The 21,595-nt window shown below is 46.7% G+C and overlaps 2 protein-coding genes across 4 annotated transcripts; one reads left to right on the top strand and one right to left on the bottom strand.

The window, feature by feature from the left end:
* The first annotated feature begins 802 nt into the window (after positions 1-802).
* LOC130199292 (transcription factor-like 5 protein) lies at positions 803-4,646 on the top strand. The gene is made up of 6 exons (XM_056422653.1): positions 803-1,356; positions 1,448-1,574; positions 1,674-1,836; positions 2,114-2,303; positions 3,068-3,209; positions 3,596-4,646. The coding sequence occupies exons 1-6, from the start codon at positions 803-805 to the stop codon at positions 3,719-3,721; spliced, it is 1,302 nt and encodes a 433-aa protein (XP_056278628.1). The 3' UTR covers positions 3,722-4,646.
* col9a3 (collagen, type IX, alpha 3) lies at positions 4,494-21,520 on the bottom strand. Of its 3 annotated transcripts, none has more exons than XM_056422648.1 (33): positions 21,411-21,520; positions 20,157-20,404; positions 19,286-19,354; positions 18,149-18,184; positions 17,899-17,970; positions 17,745-17,798; positions 15,952-15,987; positions 15,824-15,847; positions 15,634-15,687; positions 14,201-14,254; positions 14,044-14,085; positions 13,890-13,946; positions 13,401-13,454; positions 13,064-13,117; positions 12,609-12,662; positions 12,446-12,499; positions 12,252-12,305; positions 11,889-11,942; positions 11,753-11,806; positions 10,990-11,043; positions 10,856-10,900; positions 10,721-10,774; positions 10,578-10,631; positions 9,701-9,754; positions 9,500-9,571; positions 8,797-8,832; positions 8,567-8,611; positions 7,766-7,798; positions 7,017-7,163; positions 6,348-6,402; positions 6,067-6,249; positions 5,726-5,803; positions 4,494-5,461 (listed from the first exon to the last, which is right to left on the bottom strand). In XM_056422648.1, the coding sequence occupies exons 2-33, from the start codon at positions 20,220-20,222 to the stop codon at positions 5,277-5,279; spliced, it is 2,037 nt and encodes a 678-aa protein (XP_056278623.1). In that variant the 5' UTR covers positions 20,223-20,404; positions 21,411-21,520; the 3' UTR covers positions 4,494-5,276. The 3 variants fall into 3 exon arrangements, with proteins under 3 accessions (XP_056278623.1, XP_056278622.1, XP_056278624.1); XM_056422647.1 differs by having other exon boundaries at positions 20,157-20,409; XM_056422649.1 differs by lacking the exons at positions 18,149-18,184; positions 19,286-19,354; positions 20,157-20,404; positions 21,411-21,520 and having other exon boundaries at positions 15,824-15,842.
* Between the last annotated feature and the right edge of the window lie 75 nt (positions 21,521-21,595).

Genomic DNA, 21,595 nt, shown 5'->3' on the forward strand with positions numbered 1-21,595 from the left:
GCAAAGATAGTGTGATGTATAATAATCATGTTTTTTATTTTTTATTTTACAGTATTGGAACTAAGCATTTTATACTTTAACTATACTAGGATAGTTTATTATTACAAATGCATTCATGCGTCAGCAACATGTCATAAGCTTGGGGAAACTGATTCACAACACTGCATATTATTTTATAAGGAGTAAAATAACGATATTTTATTTTGAAATGAAGCAGAGTGGAGACATTAGCGTTTAATGTAAAATATCACCTGCGGCCATTGTTCGTTCGTCGAGGGGAATTGCGTACAAAGTAAGTTGAACACCCCAAAAATAAAGGCTCGTGGAGAAAGATGATTGATAGAGCTGCATCGTATTTAGCGTCCAACAAAACGTAATAACTCATTCGTAGAAAAAGTTTCCTATTTGACGTTCGCGTGGGTTAGTGTCCAAACGTACTAAAAGCTAGCTTCAAGTTCCTCTTTCTCTGACGTGACGTCACGAGCGAACGTTAGCTCTTCGTCATCAACGCGAACGTTAGCGAACGTTAGCTCCGGGCAGTTTGACGTCGTGTCTGTTCGGGACGATGTGAGTGTTGTTTTCGGTGTTTTTTTTGTGCCGCTGATTTGAAACCGCAATGTTGTTACAAAAAAAATAATTACTTAATAATGTTACTATTCTGGAAGAGCTGGCTTTCCAGAGGGCACGCCACAGGTACTTGATTAACATGGGACTGAAGCTAACTTACGTAGCCTGCTTTGGTGTCAACGTGCGACGAGCAGCTCATGTTTCCTGTGTCTCCAGCTCGTCTCCAGAGGCCAGGATGTCGTCACCCCCCTCTGCCTGTTCAACCCTCCACGGGTCACCTTCGTCCAGAGAACACACCTGTGACCCCGGCAGGGGGATTTTGAGCCACGATGCATGTTTTACAATTGATCCTGGGCAGATCCTGGGACATGAGCCCGGTCTGATGGAGCCCGGTCTGATGGAGATGTCTGAGGTTGAATACACGCACCTTCAGCACCTCATCCAGGTACACATGGAGGCACAGACGGCCCCTCCAGATGCGCCCGCTTCCAGGTCTCACCCCGCTTCCTCCATCGCGCCCGCTCAAGCTGTCGACCTGTCGATCTCCACCGATCAACACTGTCTGGCGATGCCGGGAGAGATGACGCCAACTTCTCACCGAGAGGTCCCGGGTTATGTGCTGGCCAGAATCCGGGCGGCGGAGAGCCCGACCGAACTCCGGGCCGACTGCAGCGCATCTTCGCAGATGCGATCCAGATCGGCCGCCAGAGTTTGCTTGGAGAAAAGGTTTAACAGCCTGTCTGCCGACGCCCCGAGACAGCAAGATATCCAGTCTGCAGTTCACAGCAAGTAGGCGTCACGAATATAGTGTTCCGCTGTTTGTGAAGTAGATAAAGCCCCATAATGCTCATTTTTATTGAATGTGCAATATCTGTTTCAGTTTTTTGACGATGGTTCAGCAGTCTGCAGAGGCTCAAGAGGCGGCCATTCACTCTCAAATGTACAAGTGGATAAAAACTGACAGAGCTGAGTTTTCCGGCCTATATGCAGCCAACATGTGTGAACAGGTATGATAAAAAAATTAAAAAAGCACTGTCTCACAGCTGGATAAAAAGCACAGGTAGAATTCATTGTTTAATTCTCTTATTTTCCTGTTTTAACCTCAGGTGATTGGCCACAATCCTCATATGGTGGAACCGTACAAGCACCAGGGTTTAACCATGCCCAGTGGTTTCTCATTTAAGTTCCACCCGGAAAGGTTTGTCAAGAAAGCTCACAGTGCAAGTGGCGGCAACTCAACCGAGGAGCAGCAGTTGGTGAACATAGGAAGTAATGAACTCTAAACCTACTTTCGATACGACTCGTACAGCTTCTCCAGTTTGTCACCCCGTTTGTTTTCCTTTCTTCACGTCACTGTTTGTTCGTCTTGTTTGCCAACTTTTTGTTTTGTTCTGTCTGTCTCTTGTTCCCTGTAAAGCGTCTTTGGGTATTTAGAAAAGCTCTATAGAAGTCAGAATTATTATTATTATTATTATTACTTTCATTTCATATATCAGAGTTTTTTTCCCCGCTGTTTATGTCCTAATTCGGCCGTATGCGCTCAAAGGTGACGATGCGGTGAAACCAGCTGCCTTCAGGACGCACGGTGGCACCCGCGGCTCTAAATGCAGCAAGGCCGCTTCGGCCGGCCGAACCTCGGCCGGACAATCGGGGAGCGGCACCTGGATCAGACCTCAATCTCATATGTCACTGATCCAGCGCAAGGAGAAGCACAACAGGAAGGAGAGGGAACGCAGGTGAGTCACATGAGTTCAGGAATTCAAATTAATGTACTTTTTTTTAATCAGAATTAGATTTATTTTTGCTCTGGGTCGTATAAATTCTCTTGGGATGTGAAAAATATTTGTGTATGACTATGTAGCTTAGCTGTCACTACAGACTAAATTCCTCTAAAGTACTCCCCCTTGAATTAGTTGGAATGCTTCAGCAGTCCAACTATTGTTCTTGTAATCTTTATTTAAACTTTTTATTATTCTATTTATTCCGCACCTTTTTTGTCCCTCTTCTAGTCCTTCATATATTCAGCTATTTAAACCATTCAAATATTAAAAATTTCAGTTTCTTCAGGAATAGAGGGGGAAGACATTTCATATTTGAAATGTTTCTAATTTTTGTATATTTAAATACTTTTATGTTATTTTTAATTTACTGTACGCTGTTGACTAATTAGTTTATGGCACAGTGAGTTGTACATTTGGACAACTTATAACTTGTAAAGGCAATGCATTTCTTGCTGGGATATGTTTACAAAATGTGTACATGTATATATATATATATTGTTTATGGTAGCCTCTCTACTCTGCTCATCATGGTGCAGTCTGAGTCAATTCCAGCCGGGGACCGTTGTTGCATGTCTCACCCTCCCGTCTCCCAATGTTTCCCGTCTCTCTGCACTGTGCACCGTCTAAGGCAACGCAAGACCCTCAGGATTTAAAGACCACGTCGGCAACGTTTGCGAGTTCCGGCTAATAACACGTGTAACGTCTTTGCTGCCGCGCAGGAAGAGGATCAGCCTGTACTGCAACGAGCTGAACATGCTGGTGCCGTTCTGCGAGTCGAGCACGGACAAAGTCACCACCCTGCAGTGGACCGCCGCCTTCCTCGGATACATCAAGAAGACCTGCGGAGACGCCTTCAAAGAAGTGAGCTGGTGTTCAGCTTCGACATGATTGATGTCGAATGTAAAGCAGTTCATCATCATCATCATCATCCTGCAACTGAAATATTTGAGACTTGAAACCTAGGGCCCGAGTAATAAGGAATGCCTGATTACCTGATATTACTTTTTTCTTGAAATCAATATCTTCTTGCTTTCAAAGTATAAAATCAAGTCAACTTTATTGTTTTTCTGCGATGGATCATCTAGCGTTGCAGTCTGTGGGAATTGTTAAAAAAAATAATCTTGGCAGCGAAGTGAAACAATGCGTCTAACACCACCACCGGGGTACTCTAGATAGGCAGAGATTAAAAATACTACGGTACTGGTACTATCATGAGCCACAATCATTTGCTCTTCTCTCTTTTCCAGGGGTTTCAGACGGCATTCGCTGAGGGGAAAGGACGCTTTCTTGAATCCAGCTCTTCTTCCAGCCCGGATCCAATCCATCGGGAGATGGATGAGATCCTGAGCATCCCTCTGGCGGTAGAGCAATGACCCTCTCACTATCATCTTATAACTCAGATAGTAGAGTTAATGTGAACTTCACATTTCAGCCCGGGTTGCACCATGAGGTCGGGCTAAAGGCCAATGGGTCGGATCGTTTTGACTGACATAGAGCAGCTCTGCTTCCGACTACATCACAATTATTTCAAAAGGTTTCCAGGCCACCGGATGCTCAAACTATCTGGTTTTCTTCAGCTGCATCTCAAAACCACACGGCTTCCGGCTCGTGTTTGAAGTGCCATGCCATTTCTTCTCCAGCTGATATATTATCTCCCCCAAACCCACATTGTACAAAATAAATATATGTTATTTTATTGAGCCATCCACAGGTGGCACTGTTTCCCACAGCTGAGATGGTGCTCTAATGATTTGATTTCCCCTCTTCGGCTATCGTACCTTTTTATTGTAAGTACACCTTTTTATATGCTTGATTCAAAAACAAGTTATTTAATGCTTGTAAATGCACTTCAATACTTACATTTTACATGGAAAAGAGTGTTCCTACTTTGTGAATGAATGGTATTCATTGATTTTCATGGTGTTGGCATATTACTCGGATATACAGACTGTTCATTTGATATGTAGAGAAGAGTAATGTTTTACTGAAAAGTGGCTTTATTTGTTATTTTTTTTACAACATGTCGCTGTAGCATCTTACTGTACATACAACAGTCACCCACAAATAATAAATAGTATTTAAGGTCATGTGTATTTAATAGTTACAGCCCCCGGTGGATGTGGTCATTGTATTTATAAACAAAAAAAACTGCTCCTAAGATTATTTAATTTATTTTACAATGTCTGTTTTATGCATCCACATGTTTTATTGTGTTTTTTTATTGTCAAACCTAGAAAATCAACTTCACATGTAATTGAAAAACAAAGAAGCTGTAAAAAAAAGAAAAAGAAAAAAAGACTATAATAAGTTTAAATTTTACAATTTCTAGGCACCTTGTTATTTGTTTTTTATTCCTTTTACAATTCATACACAGCTCCTTGACGGACGCTTTTTTTCTTAGCTCTGTCGCCTATTTCCATATCTTACACTGTTGGCGTGTATGTTGAGGTAACACCTGTGATTTACACTCATGGGCCACGATGCATTCACTTCAGAGGCGGTCGCTGTTGTTTTTAAGAGGGTCGTCTGCCAGAAAGATGGTAACCAAGGTAATTGGGGCATGGCAACGACATGTACAAAGTTTCTATACACCAAAGGACTCATTAATGTTCCCGTTGTTTGTAGGTCAAGTCTTGTTATGTGAAACACTGTCATACATGGAGCGATGCAGTTGATCTCTTGGACTCTTCTGTGCCGCTGGATGTCATCTTGATGTTTTTTGTCTCGTGTTCATGTCACTCCGGGGACGTTCCCTCCATTCCTCTCCAAATATCACCTGTTTGATGTTACTCTTCCCATCTTGTGATATATTTATTTAAATAAAGAGGACATTTTCGTGTGATCGCTCTTCCTTCCTTCCTTCGCTTATCACCCGTCCTCCTTTTTCGTTTTCGGGGCGGGTGGACATCAGGCTGCAGGAAGTCGTGTTTAATGGTTTTTGGGGTTGGAGGATTTCCCAGCGGCCGACGCTCCCTGGCAGGCGGTCGTGTCACAGATTCCGGGAGGACCCTGGTGCCCGGTCCTCCCCGCCCTGCCGGACTCTCCGGGCTCACCCGGATCTCCGGGAGATCCGTCGCGCCCGTCTTTGACAATTCCGAGTGCTCCCGGATGACCTGAGGACGGCGGACAGGGAATGAGCGGAAGGTTCGTAACCGGACTCGTGTTGTGAACCGCGTTGCAGCGTGCGCCTTGTGTTGTGACTTGTTGGATGTCAGTCCAATAATAGTTACATCACATCACAGCTGTTACTATGCAAACTAATTATATTGTTGCTCGCTCCCATTTGTGCGAGTAAACCACTCGAGTGCAGCCATCATTATTCTTATTGGAGTGTGTGTGTGTGTGTGTGTGTGTGTGTCCTGACTAAGGCCACGTACCTTGGTGTCCTTGGTCCCCAGTGGGCCCATCCACAGCTTTGCCAAAGGATCCCTTATCGCCTTGCTCACCAACATTACCTGGAGGGCAGACGGACATTGTTTCATCATCGGTGCACGTATCTCTCCTGCTGTACTTCCACTCTCACTACTTTATGATTTTACTGTGCGTCATTACAGAAGAATATATTTTTTCTTTTACTCCAGGGCATTTATTTGGACAAAAGATGAGGATCTGCTTCCACTGTTGATTTAGCGAATTCGGTCACATCGTCGTACGACTGACGGTCGAGTTGTTTGTGCACTCCTTCTCAATAGATCGCCGCCGGTTCGTCTCTTCATACCTCTGGGACCCGGGTCTCCGAGTTCTCCCGGCTGGCCCGTGTAGCCCGACGGTCCGCGGAGACCCGGATGCCCGATGGAGCCGACGACGCCGGTCTTTCCCGGAGTCCCCGCGGGGCCGGGCCGACCCACCATCCCGGGGGCCAGCGGTCTTCGGAGGTTCGCCGCCAGCTGGGCGATCTGGTCTGCGCGGTGGGAAAACACCAGAAGGTCAATAATCCAGCTCGCCTTTTTTATTTTTATTTTTATTGAACGTCACCAGAACCAGATCACGATGTCTCACCGTCGACCATCGCGCCGCACAGCTCTCTGATGTGCTGCTCGCTCGTCAGTTTACCCTGAAACACAAGCGGACATTGAAAAGTGTCGGCTCATTCAGGCAGTTGATGACGTCATCACACACACACGACCGTTCAAAAGTTTGGGGTCATCCAGACAATTTCGTGTCTTCCATGAAAACTCACTTTTATTTATCAAATGAATTGAAAATTGAATAGAAAATATAGTCAAGACATTGACAAGGTTAGAAATAATGATTAATATTTGAAGTATTAATTTTGTTCTTCAAACTTCAAGCTCAAAGGAAGGCCAGTTGTATAGCTTATTTCACCAGCATAACTGTTTTCAGCTGTGCTAACATAATTGCACAAGGGTTTTCTAATCAGACATTAGTCTTCTAAGGCGATTAGCAAACACAATGTACCATTAGAACACTGGAGTGATAGTTGATGGAAATGGGCCTCTCTACACCTCTGGAGATATTTAATTAGAAACCAGACGTTTCCACCTAGAATAGTCATTCACCACATTAACAATGTATAGAGTGTATTTTTGATTAATGTTATCTTTATTGAAAAAACAGTGCTTTTCTTTGAAAAATAAAGACATTTCTAAGTGACCCCAAACTTGTGAACGGTAGTGTACGTGTCTCGTGTTTAATGGAAGCACTCACAGGTACGCCGGTCTTTCCTGCAATTCCAGGCAGACCCTGCTCCCCTTGGAAGCCCATTATTCCCGTTTTTCCTGGACGCCCTCTTGACCCAAACTCTCCCTGTGGACCCGGCACGCCCTTCGGTCCGAGTTCACCCCGCTTTCCAGCCTACGATCAACAATAACTATCCGTTAGATAACTCATCACATTTTGCAACGAAAAGAAATGCTAATCAAGAAGTGAAAGTTCTCCCAAAGTGGAGCTAAAAACATCCAGACGCCTCCGATTTCGATCGTTTTAATAAACACCAGCCGACGAGCCAACTGGGCACAGAATGCGGCGGCTTGATAATTACTCCAACGAGCAAACGGTAAATGAGAGTGTGAGTGCCGCGTCTCTAATTTGCTAAATTGTGCCGCCGCTTAATGCGACTCGTCTCCCTCGTGGCCGACAGGCTAATAAAGCCGAAGCCGGCAATACCAAACTCTAATGAATCCTATTAGTCCTGGAATGTGCAGCAGGAGCATGTGCCTCTGACTGGTGGGCAACAGCTTGGAGCTGGGCTCCATTCTTTCTTCTTTTTTTAAAGTTCAAAGAGGGAGTTTGGAACAAACTCGTGCCGCTAAATACTCCCACACACGGCATCTGATGGAGAGCATCATCCGACGTCTAGAAAAACCGGTTTGAACCGGAGCGGCTCTATTAGGAGTCTACGAAAAACACAAGCAACGTAAAATGAAAACGAGGATGATGATGATGATGTCGCTCACCCCTCCTTTTTGTCCAACCGGGCCAAAAGGACCCTGGAAAAAAAAAAAGTGAGAACAGATTGTTACACAGCTTAACCCTCCTGTTACTTTCAAATTTACTAACATCTTTTACCCTTATTAAAACCTCCCGAAAATTATTAGAATTAATATTGTTTCCCAAGTTTAAGTGTCAGGTACTTTATGTTTGTTTGTTGACTACTTAAATAGCCCTTTAAATAAAATAAAAAGTTTATTTCTTATATGTTTGACAGTGAAAAACAGCCTGGGGTCAAGTTGTGTACAAGTTGTGTTCAGGACATTGAAAACATATCATGTGAATTTGATGTTTTCCCAGTTGTCCCCAATAAATTAGGAAAAGACCTGAAATATGAAGCAAAAATAGATGTCAATTTTTTTTAGAGACGTTAAACACTGAATGGGGTCAAATGGACCCCAAAGGTAACAGGAGGGTGAAACTTCAACTTTATTATCCAAGTAGCAGCTTCCCGCCAGGTCACTGCAGCCCAAAGATTCAAGTGGTCAGTCAACATGAAACGGACCCGAGAACGTGGATTCATTCAGGAAATGTAAATAATGGCCATAACAGTCAAAAAGCCAGAGCAAAGGGCTTTACATTCAAAGACATCAACACGATCTAAACACAACAGCTGACAGGAGACGTAAAGACGTTGAATGTGTTCTCTCCTTCGGGTTCTAGTCAGCCAAGTTCTGAATCTTTTTTTCTTTTTTTAAAATGATTGCTGCTGACCAGGTGACGAGCGTTTGGATTCTGAATATTGTGAATTTTAAGAAATGACTTACAGGTTCTCCGTTCTCTCCTGGTAGGCCGTCACTTCCTGCCAGGCCCTAGGGAGGCAGCAGATGATCCCAGTTATTGGATTCAATCTCGTAAACCTTTGTTTTTATTTGAAGAACTCCGAAGCGAAGTGAGTCGTCTCGTCGGCTGATGATAAGACTTTCACAGGCGTCATTCAGTGGAGGTCGTACTGTATTGAAACACGCCGGGCCTGAGCTAGAACTTTCATATTTACCATGTCTCCTTTAGCGCCGAGGGCTCCAACTGGACCCTGGAGGGTTGAAGAAGGAGAGAGAGAATAAATGAGATGCATGTAGAGGGGGATGAAGGAAGGGAAGTGAGGTGGGCTGGTTGAGGGGAACCCGGAGCGGTGTGTATAAAGACCGGCTTTGTTCTGTCCGCAGACTCCGAACAGGAGGCCCGTTTGTGTCAGTTTGGGTTGGTACCCCCCCCCCCGCCCCCCCGACCCAGGAGAGACGACCTGCGTCCGGACGGCGCTCCCACGTCTCTCTTTGTCTTGGTGAAAGTTTCATTCTTTTTTTCCCTCAGGATTGTTTTTTATTTTAAATCTTTTGTATTGATTTTGCAAACACAGGAATGAAGACTAATTTGACCTGATTTTTATTTATTTTTAACACGCTGTACTAGAGCCGGAACGATGAGTCAATTCATTGATCTGTCAATCGACAAACTGATTTTTGAGTAATTGTTTAAGGAAACGTGCTCAAATTCTCTTTTTCTTCTCAAACGTGAATATTTGTCTGAATGCTTATATGCGAACAAAATATCGTCTACGCGGCTAAATGAGTCATCGAGAAGACAACTAGCAGATTAAATGGATAATAGCAAAGAGAAGACGTGTTGCTGTTGTTCTAAGAACCCCCGATGCAGCATCAGGGATTATACGGGGTGACATCTAATATCGTCACTAAACTCACCCGTTCTCCAAACTCCCCACGGATCCCTGTTGGACCCGGAAGACCTGGATCCCCCAAGGCTCCGGTTACCCCCTGTGGCACAATACACACACACACACACACACACACACACACACACACACACACACACACACACACAGCCAGTGAGTGGACTGAAAAGCAAAGAAAGCCGATGGTGGTTGGTGATGTGACGCAACTGACCTGGAAGCCTCTCCCTCCCTGTGGTCCTGCGTTGCCCGTCGGCCCGATGCCGCCCTGTAGGGAACAGACGTCACTCACACTGGAGATGGAGGGAGGGAGAGAGGGAAAGAGAGAGAGGGAGGGAGAGAGGGAGGGAGAGAGAGAGGGGGGAGAGAGAGGGAGAGAGGAGGGAGAGAGAGGGAGAGAGAGAGAAAGGGGGAGAGAGAGAGGGAGGGAGAGAGAAAGGGAGAGAGGGAGAGGGAGGGAGAGAGAGGGAGGGAGAGAGAGGAGGGAGAGAGAGGGAGGAGGGGAGAGAGAAGGGGAGAGAGATAGGAGGGAGGGAGAGAGAGAGGAGGGAGGGAGGGGGGAGAAGAGAGAGATGGAGAGAGAGAGGGAGGGAGAGAGGGAGAGAGAGAGAGGTAGGGAGGGAGGGAGAGGGAGAGAGAGAGGGAGAGAGAGAGGGAGAGAGAGAGAGAGAGAGAGAGAGGGAGAGGGCACAATGGTAGGTACGCAGCGCAGCGTGCGAGAGACGTGTGGTCATTTCTATCTGCCCCCCCCTCTCTCTCCGCAGGGTCCAATATGAAAAACAAAGAGCTCTCTTTATGAATTCCTCTTTGATGAATACCTGCTCTCATCACTGGCCCTTCATCGCTGCCTCCACTGAATACGTAGCATTAACCTCTTATTACTCAGCTCTTCAAGTTTCATCTCATCTTCATCGCTGCTGTGTGTGTGTGTGTGTGTTTTATACATTCAAAGTTTTGGAAAGTGACTGAACAGACTACCCGCGGAGAGGAAAGTAATAAGTTGGTTCATAAATGGGGTAAAGATTGTTTTACGTGAACTCTTTTGAAGCTTTTCCTTTCGCCCCACGACTCCGTAACACACGTTAACTCACCGCCACGCCTCTGGGTCCCGCTATCCCCCGGTCTCCTGGGACGCCGATATCACCCTGAGGGGGGGGAGGGGGAGATGGCAAGTCAGGAGAGTCTAGAGTCCGGGCTCCGCGTCGTGAAGGTGAAGTGACCGTCAGATACATACAGGAATACCTGGCTCCCCCGAGGGTCCCGTCTCCCCGTCCTTCCCCGCATCGCCCTGATAGGAAAGAAGATGGAAGTTGTCCTCCGCGGTCCGAACGTCATCTTCACGGTCAAACTCTTATTTTGTAATACTCACAAATTCTCCTTTCGAGCCCTTAGAGCCAGCCTTCCCTTGTAGACCCTGGAATACAAAAATATGACAGACGTTACCATCAAACTTCCTCTATTAGTTTTAAAAAGAGACGGACTCGTTCGCTTCAAAACCCTCACGGGAAGTCCGTTGGGTCCTTTCTCTCCGAAGGCACCGTGGCGTCCGGCATCACCCTGTCGACAGAGACACGCGGCACGGTCAGGAACTTTATTGTCATTGTGAAAAGAAGAAAAAAACACACGCGACGAAATAAAGTTGCCGACTCATCGTTCAGGACGGCAGCGACAGTCAAAACACGTCGACAAGTTCTAATTTAACACATTTAAGAACTAGAACGGGCACTCGGTAGAGCGCATACCTTCGCATATCACAAGATTGGGCATTGAATTATGAACATTTTGGCATTAGTTGCATGGCAATTGGATAACAATTGACGGTAAAAATAAGATTTTGACCTTTTCATGATCTTGACTTTGACCTTTGACCCGATCGATCACAAAATCTAATCAACTGGTCCCCGGATAATAACCAATCATCCCACCAAATTTCATGCGATTTGGTTTAATACTTTTTGAGTTATGCGAGTAACACGCATACAAATAAATAAATAAATAAATACATGGCGATCAAAACATAACCTTCCGCATTTTCAATGGAAGGTAATAAATAAAACATAACGCACAGGCGTCCATGGCTTACAGGTGAACACGTGTCACGTAAAAGAGTATTTCGCTCCCCCCCCGCAGCCCTAGCTGGGTGTGTGTGTGTGTGTGTGTGGGGGGGGTGATGGAGGAAACCGCTGTCACCGTGACGACGCGCAATCGCGTCGCACATTTTAAAACCCCAAAGCGTGCAGAAAGAAGAAAAAAAGGTGGAACTCGCCTTCTCGCCGTCTAATCCCGGTGTCCCGTCTTTGCCGTCTCTGCCGGGAATACCCTGCGGAAGACACGCTCCCGAGTTCACCGGATGATGTATATTTTTTAATATGAGATTATTTATCAATCGGATATGCACTTACAGGCTCCCCTTTGGGTCCAGATCCCCCAGGACCTCCTTTGGGGCCAATTTTACCCTGTTGAAAGACACATATTATATATATATATGTATATTATACATATCTCATATTTAGACTTTAATGAATCTAAATCCCCACATTTTTAAATGTATTTTCTATTGTACTACAGATACACAGGCAACGAAATGTGTTCTCTGCATTTCACCCATCCTTAGTTGTTGAGGAGCAGTGGGCTGCAGTGATGCGCCCGCAACTGGGGGTTCAGTGCCTTGCTCAAGGACACTTCGACTTGCAACTAATGGGGAGAGCGGGGCTCGAACTGACGCCCCCCCTCCCCCCCACTGAGCTGCAGCCGCCCCGACTCACAATCTCTCCCTTGGGTCCTCTGAATCCCCGCGGTCCCGTCACCCCGGCGTCGCCCTGGAGACGTCAGATGAAACACACGCAGCTATTCATTGGTGGGACCGGCCGTCTATTCGGGGTGTAAACTACCAGCGGACACATTTTTTTATTTTTTGTTCCAAGAATATTTTTTTAAAAAGAGAAAAGGAGAGACTCACTGTCTTCCCGATGACGCCGGCGATGCCAGGTTTGCCTCTGTAACCGGGCAGACCCTACGGGCAGAGGAAGCACACGGTGAGCACACGCATTCAAACGTCTGCGCCGCGAGCGACAACAAGCGGCGGGTCGTGGTCTGAAGGTCGTGGTCTGAAGGCGGCTTACTCTGCTCCCGATGGATCCCATCGTGCCTTGGAGACCTCGGAGACCCCGGGGGCCCTGAAACGCAGCGCCACAGCGGCATGAAGGCACTTTCAGACATTTTGTTTTGTTTTTAACCCTCCTGTTACCTTCACATTTACTAACAATTTGACCCCAGCAATTAAAACCTCCAGAAAATTATTCGAATTAATATTGTTTCCCAAGTTTAAGTGTGAGGTACTTTATGTTTGTTTGTTGACTACCTAAATAGCCCTTTAAATATATACAAAAGTTGATATTTCTTATATGTTTGACACAGTGAAAAACCGCCTGGGGTCAAATTGACCCCAAGGAACACCGACGTTAAACATTGAATGGGGTCAAATTGACCCTAAAGGTAACAGGAGGGTTAAGTGCCTGGATAAGATGTAATAAATACGCCAACGGGTGAAAAGTAACACGAGTTGTGTGCGACTCACCTGCAGACCCACGGTCCCAGGAATACCTGGTGGGCCGGATGGACCGGCGTCGCCCTGGAGACGGAACAGGACGCCGCGTTACAGGAGGGAATAAAAAAAGCTATATTTTGCACGTTGCATTAAGTTTATTCTTATTCAATTCTCTTTATTTTTATAAAGCCCAACATCACAAATTACAAATGTTCCTCAGAGGGCTTTACAATCTGTACACATACGACATCCCTGACCTTTGACCTCACATCGGATCACGAAAAAACTTCCGAGAAACGGAGAAAAGAAAATGTTGTTCACGTTCTCTGCTTATCGAGCCGCTGAAAAGAAGAAGGGAAAAACTCACCTTCTCTCCATTTTTCCCGACCTCTCCCTTGTCTCCTTTATGCCCCGTGTGACCCTACAGAGACATCGGAGACACATCGGGTCACATCGGGTCACATCAGGTCACATCGGAGACACATCGGGTCACATCGGAGACACATCGGGTCACATCAGGTCACATCAGAGACACATCAGGTCACATAAGGTCACATCGGGTCACATCAGGTCACATCAGGTCACATAAGGTCATATCGGGTCACATAAGGTCACATCAGAGACACATCGGGTCACATCGGGTCACATAAGGTCACATCAGGTCACATCGGGTCACATCAGGTCACATCGGGTCACATCAGAGACACATCGGGTCACATCAGGTCACATCGGGTCACATCAGGTCACATCAGGTCACATCGGGTCACATCAGGTCACATCGGGTCACATCAGAGACACATCGGGTCACATCAGTTCGGACAATTCAAAAATGAAACGCGGCGGACGCGACGGTCACCTTGAAGCCCGGCATCCCAGAAGGACCCGAGGGGCCGGAGGGGCAGATGGCCGGACACTGCAGAGGACAGAGAGGACAGAGAGGACACACTGAGGACGCAGCTTCGCTTTTACGGGTCACCGTGCAGAGGGGCGAGGAGAGGGGGGACACTTACCAGGAGGTCACCGCTCAGATCCTGAAGGGTCCCGGGAAGACCCTGACGCGGGAGGAAACGACAAACACGCGTTAATACAGCCGTTGCATTTGCGAGTCCCAACGGGGGGGGGGGGGGGGGAGACCCGGCAGCAGCACCGGGGTTACGGAGCACTCACCGGGGGGCCGTCGGAGCCGGAAGGTCCGGGAAGTCCCGGAGGACCCTCAGCACCCTGATAAAACGGAGGGACAGCGGCCGGGTTAGTCGGGACTTTCCGTAAAGATTCCGATCGTAACGAGTCGGTCGAGCGAAGTCGCAGTCATCACGATGAAAGCCTCACACTCCAAGGACAACGTGCTTCTGCTTCTTGTCACTTCAGGACGACGCTCCAATACCTCCAGCATTCAGAGACTCTTGTTGAGACTTATGTAACACTTCAGAGGAATACATGCGCACATCGCATATTCTTTAAGGAGGAAACTGGACGTCCAAGCAGAGTACCTTACATGTCTTACAACATGTGCGGAGGAGATTTTTAACGACTGAAATCACAACGCACGTGAAGTTGGTGGACAGTAGATGAATAATACGTCATTGGACCCCGCGCTGCCTCTCTCTATAACACTCTCATAAGAAGTCTTAACCCTTGTGTTGCCTTCGGGTCAATCTGACCCGATTCAATGTTTAATGTCGGTGTTCTTTCGGGAGTCAACAAACAAACATAAAGTACCTCACACTTAAACTTGGAAAACAATATTAATTCTAATAATTTTCTGGAGATTTTAATAGCTGGGGTCATATTGACCTCAAGGGTAAAATATGTTAGTAAATATAAAGGTAACAGGAGGGTTAAACATTGAATCGGGTCATATTGACCCGAAGGCGACAGGAGGGTGCAATATTTAATCGGGTCAAATTGACCCGAAGGCAAGACAAGGGTTAACTGACTTTAACTGTATTTTTAATGCTAACCCCAACGATAAAATGACATTGGTGCTAAAAAGAAATGAACCGTCATTCTGAAACCGAGCGATCTTTTAATTAACCACGAGTCGGGGTGTACATTTAGGATCATCCAAATAGATTGTGACCCTGAAGGCCACATACTGATGCATTCCTCGCCACTTCTTAATTATTCATAATTATTATTTATTTTCTTCAGATTTACTGTTTCTACTGCAGCAGCTTGTGTATGAACTCCGCTGCAAATGCCTGTTTCAGGTCATACGTGTGTGTGAGTGTGTGTCTCTGTGTGTGAGTGAGAGAGTGAGAGAGTGAGTGAGAGAGTGAGAGAGTGAGTGTGTGAGTGTGTGAGTGAGAGAGTGAGAGAGTGAGTGTGTGAGTGAGAGAGTGAGAGAGTGAGAGAGTGAGTGAGTGTGTGAGTGAGAGTGAGTGTGTGAGTGTGTGAGAGTGTGAGAGTGAGTGAGTGAGTGAGTGAGTGAGTGAGTGAGTGAGTGAGTGAGTGAGTGAGTGAGAGAGAGAGAGAGAGAGAGTGTCCCACTGGATATTGAATCACAAAATGTCATAAAATGAGAAAACGACAATGATTTGACTGTCGTCCAAATCAGAGGACAGGAAGTTCGTAAGTGGAGCGACCGGGCCGATACTCACCGAGGAACCTCGCGGCCCGACTCCGCCCGGGTACCCGTTGGTTCCGTGAAGTCCCTGGAAGCAAAAGACGGCGGATTATTGACATGATGTCATGCGGTCCCTCTTGGGGCGATGAACAGAACTGGAGCGGTTCGGTAAATGAGACGACTCCGCCCCTCCTGAGAGTGATGTCAGAGGGCCGGGGACTCACTGCAGCGCCGCTTCTCCCTCTGCCCTACGGAAGACACAGGAGGACGTTAAGTCACCGACAACGAGCCCGACAGCATCAACAACCGCCGTGTGTGTGTGTGTGTGTGTGTGGGGGGGGGGGGTACTTACAGGAGATCCAGGTGGTCCGGCAGGTCCAGAGTCCCCCTGAGAGAGCAAGACAGAATGACACGATCAACCTCACGTAAAGAAACCACGGGCCCGAACCCGATGTCCCCGCCGAGAGCCTCGAACCCTGAACGCATCACGTCCCCGCCGAGAGACCCGAACCCTGAACGCATCACGTCCCCGCCGAGAGACCCGAACCCTGAACCCATCACGTCCCCGCCGAGAGACCCGAACCCTGAACGCATCACGTCCCCGCCGAGAGACCCGAACCCTGAACGCATCACGCCCCCGCCCCGGTGTGTGTGTGTGTGTGTGTGTGTGTGTGTGTGTGTGTGTGTGGGAATAGATCCTCTGATTGCATGTGATGTGTGAAGTGAATGTATCTCTGTAAACGTGCCCTTCTCTTCTCTGAGGTTGGACTTTTTATTTATTCTGTTGACACACCTGGGCTCTCCCTGTGAGATACAATTGCTCGTCACAGTCCAGCTAGACACAATAATAAGAACCGTCGTGCCAATGTTTATCTTATATTCTATAACGCCTTTAAAGAGCATAATCGACCAGTGTCGGAGACTCTTCTATTAAATGTGTTCTTCGGCAAATCAATTCATAAAAACAAAAATCAATCGATGAAATAAAACAGGGATATATATGATATGTCGTCATTTGGTCATGTTGATCATGAGAAAGTGGAAAGTCACAAATACGTTGCCGATTATTGTTAAAGTTATTGTGATTAATTCAGATGGCGGTGTGCATGTGTGTGTGTGTTTGTGCATGTGTGTGTGTGTATGTGTGTCCCTCTTTCCTTTACGAGCTGCAGTTTGTTAACGGGATGCATCCATTCATTCTATCAGGAAAGAAATGACTCCCACAAACTAGATCCACAGATAAATGATAAAATTACACCCCCCTCCTCCTCCTCCTCCTCCCCCCCCCCCCTCTCACAGCTGTATTTGTGTTGCCCGAGAGGGGGAGAGAGGGGGCAGAAAAACAAGCGTGACACCGCGATGCGAATCGCCGTGCAAACAAAGACGACAAAGTGCACAAACCAAACTGGCGTGGGGCTGGAGGAAAGAAAAAAAACGGGGGGAAAAACAAAAACTCTTTTGAATAACACAATTGGGTCGATGCGCCTCTCATGAGTCTCGTCTGATTACCGCCAGCTCGTGCTCCGTCTCCATCGCCACCGGTTCGATTCCCGCCTGTCCTCTCCAGGCCGCTGCGACCCGGCCGTGACGGTGGAGTAATCCCAGTCATTAGACGCGCCGGTCGGCTCAGGCGACCTCATTAGGGGCCGGCTAATTAGTGGAGTCGCTGGTTGTCGTGACGGCAACAAGCAGGTCCTTCGATGTGGCTTTAATGTGTGTTCATGCGGATGGACCGGTGGTGAGCCGGTCTTCTCGGAGGACGTGTGCGAGTTGCCTCAGACCATCGCGCGCACACACACGCACACACACACACACACACACACACACACACACACACACACACACACACACACACACACACACACACACACACACACACACACACACACACACACTCTCTCTCTCTCTCTCAGGCCGGTGGGAAAACACTGTGCATTCCAGGCCGGATTAGGGAAACGGCGAGGAAATTATATCCGATTCTGATCCCTCATTAAAACTCCTCCCACCAGGAAGGTGAGCCGACCAGACAAATCCACGCCGACAGACCCCCCCGTAGAGATCTTCAGTCGTCACATTAAATGGTCTATAGAAGCGTACCCCAAGTGTCCCGGGGAAAAATATAAAAAAAGACCGAGAAGCACTTACTGGTTGCCCCAGGGGTCCGTCCTTCCCAGCAGAACCATCAGGACCCGTCAAACCCTGAGGAGAAAGCACGTGACGTGATTGGCTCGTGCTCTGCTCGGTGACCCATTGACATTCCTGGACCAAGTGTGTGTGTGTGTGTGTGGGGGACACTCACGTCCACCCCGGGGAGTCCCGGCAGGCCCGGTTTCCCTGCTCCTCCTAGAGCTCCTTCTTTCCCTTTGGGACCCTGCACAGATAAACATTCATGAAGAGGGAGGGAGAGGATGGAAGGGTCTTTTATTTGGTTCCACTCCTAAATCTACATTTTATTTCAGGCATTCTTTAAAAAATATATATATATATTCTTAACATCATAAACATTTTGTGCAAAAGAAGGCTCTATGCTTCTTATGAGTAACACTTACTGTCTTCCCTGGCAGTCCAGCAGGTCCAGGTTTGCCCTGTTCATGAGAATGGTGAAAATTAAATAGGATGAAATGTGCATTTTATTGATATCGTGACCTCACACATCTAAATACTTCCAGAGCACTTTATTCAACTTCAATAGCAACACACAGAATATGATACAAGTGACTGGGGGAAGAACATTGGGGTGCTGGCTGGTCACATGACACAAGCTCCATGTTTGGTTTGTACAGGGTGTGTGTGTGTGTGGGGGGGGGGGGGAGGTGTGAGCTGAAACTCTAGATGGTCTCACCGGCTTGGGGAATGTATCAATGGGTCCTCTGTGAGCCGGCACTTTACTGGAGTCACTCAAATCATCACTATTTTAAGAATTCCTGACGTGGATGTAAAACATTTACGGTGTTTATTTTTTTATAAAATAACAGGAACATTTGACAAAAATCTGACCTGGATATAGTGTTTCTTTTCACCTTGTAATCCAATGTCCTCGTATAAGTTTTTTAAAATCCTAACAACCCACATCCAGCAAAATCCCTGAAACAGGTCGTCCAGTCAGTCAGTCCGGGGGCCTCAATCTGTTCTTGTATGGCCAATATTGACTGACTGGACACAACGATGGACATCCACACATGAAGAAGGCAAAGCTTGTCACAGTATGAATATAATATAAGCTTAATAGAAAAGGAAAAGCAACTGGACCGTTTTTCAAAACTACATAACTCCATTCATTATTATAATTCTTAAACCCTGCCTACCTGACATGCATAATGTTTCCCCCCTTGGGAGGGGGAGGGGCTTTGGGAGGAGTCAGTGAGATAAAAACAAACTTCTGGAAACATTTCAGTCACAAGTACGCACAAAGAACCCCCTTTCTCCCAAAGACTCCTGACTGGGTGTGAATTAGATTTGGAATTACAAGAAAAAGAAGAAAAAATAGAAAAGACGAGACGTCCACTGACCAAACTATCACTACAGCCTGTGGCACGGAGCTTTAAATATTCTAATTCAGGTTTGATTTTGATCTGTAATGTAACAGCCCATCTTTATGAAAAAAAATCTGAAAAAAGGAAAATATAATTGTGTGGCACATTGATTTTAAAAGTGGAAAGAAGCTGTTTGTCGTCTCGTGAACTCACATCAGTGCCGTCCTTTCCCAGTGGCCCTCCGGGTCCTTGGGGCCCAAGAGCTCCTCTGGGGCCCAGCCTCTGCAACACAACATTGAACAACATCAGGCATTGAGCATCTTCTGTTCCATCCCCACCATATCCTACACGAGGGCTGTGAAATATATTATTATTATGGTATATTTTGTCAGCGACCGTATGAGAATGATCAAATGTTGCATTTTCATCAAGACAACATGTAATAATTATAAAGATGTAACTACTGCAACTCCATGCAATGTCCTGATGCAGACAGCCGTGCGTAAAGACGCGTCAAATCCCTCCCCTCTCCCCCTAAGTCACACGAGGAAGCCCAAATAATATAATAAGAAAGCACAAATCAGGAGTTAATTCATAGTTCATCTAAACAAAATAAACGCATTTCACTTCAGACTTTCCAAAATGAGCTCGTGCGCATTTGGAGCCCGGAGCGCACAGAGGCGGCATTGTGCGCGCTCCAAGCCGCGCGCATTCCACAGGTTCAAGGGGGAAGAAAAACACACACACAACCCCGACTTCACCAAACAGTGCGAAAGGCACAGCCGCCTGCACACAGTCCAGCTGCTACGGGAGAGCCCCGGTAGGCCCCCGGAGGAGCACGGGGACAGAACCCGGGTCCACGGTCAGGGTTTTACCTGTGGTGCGCACGCAGGTCAGATCTAGCGCAGATGTAAACCAGAGCGACTGTCACGTGCACAACGGAGAGCCTTTGATATCAATAGAAGGACCAGCAACGGACACCACTTCTGTTATTAATACATACATTCACATTTAACGCCACCGACGAATAAAGAAGCGCGGCGGCGGTCGGAGGAGCCGCGCGCCGCGGGTCGGTGAGCCATACCTGGGCAAGGGATGACGTCAAAAGCTGGCACAGTAAGAGCACCCAAAGCGCAGAGAACACCGCCATGGCTCCTCGGCTCGCTCCTCACAAACCCGAGTCTCGATGTGGTGACGGAAAACAAAAAGGTCAAATCCCCGGTTCCCGGTGCTCTCTCAGTCCCCGCGCGCTGCTCCCGAATGGCGTTCCTCTTCTTGGATCCAGATAAACCCGAGTCTCCAGCCGAAGGGGCTGAACTCACTGGCGGCGCACTGCACTGAGGGGCGAGGGGGGGGGGGGGTTAGAGGCGAAACTATTTCGGTTATACCGAGAAAGTGGGTTGAGCTAACAGAAGGTGTGTGTGAGTGTGTGTGTAGTTCTGAAAAAATGATGATGATTGAATTGATTATTCATTGTGCAGAAATACAATTACTTAAAGGGGCACTCCGGCACATGTAATAGGTTTTACGCACTTGGATGAGTTTTGGCACATTCATAAATAGGAAGGTCCAAACTGCCCTGAATCCGTCAGGCTGCGCTCTACATTTCCCACAATGCAACTCAGTAGCAAGTCTTTTTTTTTGGTAGGCCCAACAGAAAGTCAGCATCGTTCCCTTGACATAAAAACCAACAAGACTTTTCCCAATTGGATTTTTGATCAGTCTAGAATCTAGATCATTAACAAAGACCCATTTGGGATTTTTTTTTGCGTACATATGCAATCGTAAAATAACTTTAGGCTGGAGACAAACCAAACCAAAAATGCTTATAGGTCACAGCTTGTGAAATACCTTTACATTATATATTTTTTATTGTGTGTTTGTATTTACTGACATCTTAAATCATAATACATACTTTAAAATCTCTTAAGCGTGTGTTAACCGAACCATTTTTCCAGTTATCTAGATTTTTTTTAAAAAAATTAAAGAAGAAAACATCGGCTTTGAGATGAGGGAACCTGAAGGAAACGTGCCGACTCACTTGTGGGTTTTGGGACTCTCTACTTGACCTGATGCCAGGCGCCCATTGCAGATTATTTTCTCAATTAATGAACCGCTCGGTCAATAAGATATCAGATACGGCCAAAGTTTGGGCCAAAAGCCCAAAGCGATGTCAGATAAACATTTAAACTCCTAAAGATTAGTTCACTATCAAATAAAGAGTCAAATTGCCAAAATCCCCACAACGTAGCCGCTCGATCAAGTAAAAGCTTCGTGTTTATGTTCTGGAGAAACAATTAGTGCACTGGAAAATAATATGAATTTCCCGCCAACCCACCATGTTGTCTGGACGCCCCGCCGCAGCATCACTGAGAGGAAGAGTTCACAGCATTAAATAAAAATAAGTCGATTACAAACAATCTACATCTTATATCTCTAGAGGCTGGCCTGAACAACGCATTCTCCACTGGACTCTGAACCCCTGAACGCATCGCGTTGCGTTCATATCTCCTCCTCCCTCTG

Source organism: Pseudoliparis swirei, chromosome 9, assembly GCF_029220125.1.
Source record: "Pseudoliparis swirei isolate HS2019 ecotype Mariana Trench chromosome 9, NWPU_hadal_v1, whole genome shotgun sequence".
NCBI classification, from domain to species: domain Eukaryota; kingdom Metazoa; phylum Chordata; class Actinopteri; order Perciformes; family Liparidae; genus Pseudoliparis; species Pseudoliparis swirei.

Coding starts and splice junctions, on each gene's coding strand:
- LOC130199292 (XM_056422653.1), top strand. CDS start 803: ATGTCGTCACCCCCCTCTGCCTGTTCAACCCTCCACGGGTCACCTTCG. Junction 1,575..1,673: donor CAGCCAACATGTGTGAACAG/GTATGATAAAAA, acceptor TTTTAACCTCAG/GTGATTGGCCACAATCCTCA. Junction 2,304..3,067: donor AGGAAGGAGAGGGAACGCAG/GTGAGTCACATG, acceptor GCTGCCGCGCAG/GAAGAGGATCAGCCTGTACT.
- col9a3 (XM_056422648.1), bottom strand. CDS start 20,222: ATGGCGGTGTTCTCTGCGCTTTGGGTGCTCTTACTGTGCCAGCTTTTG. Junction 17,799..17,898: donor CGGGACTCCCCGGGGTGGAC/GTGAGTGTCCCC, acceptor CTTTCTCCTCAG/GGTTTGACGGGTCCTGATGG. Junction 14,086..14,200: donor CCGGCTCCGACGGCCCCCCG/GTGAGTGCTCCG, acceptor CTCCCGCGTCAG/GGTCTTCCCGGGACCCTTCA.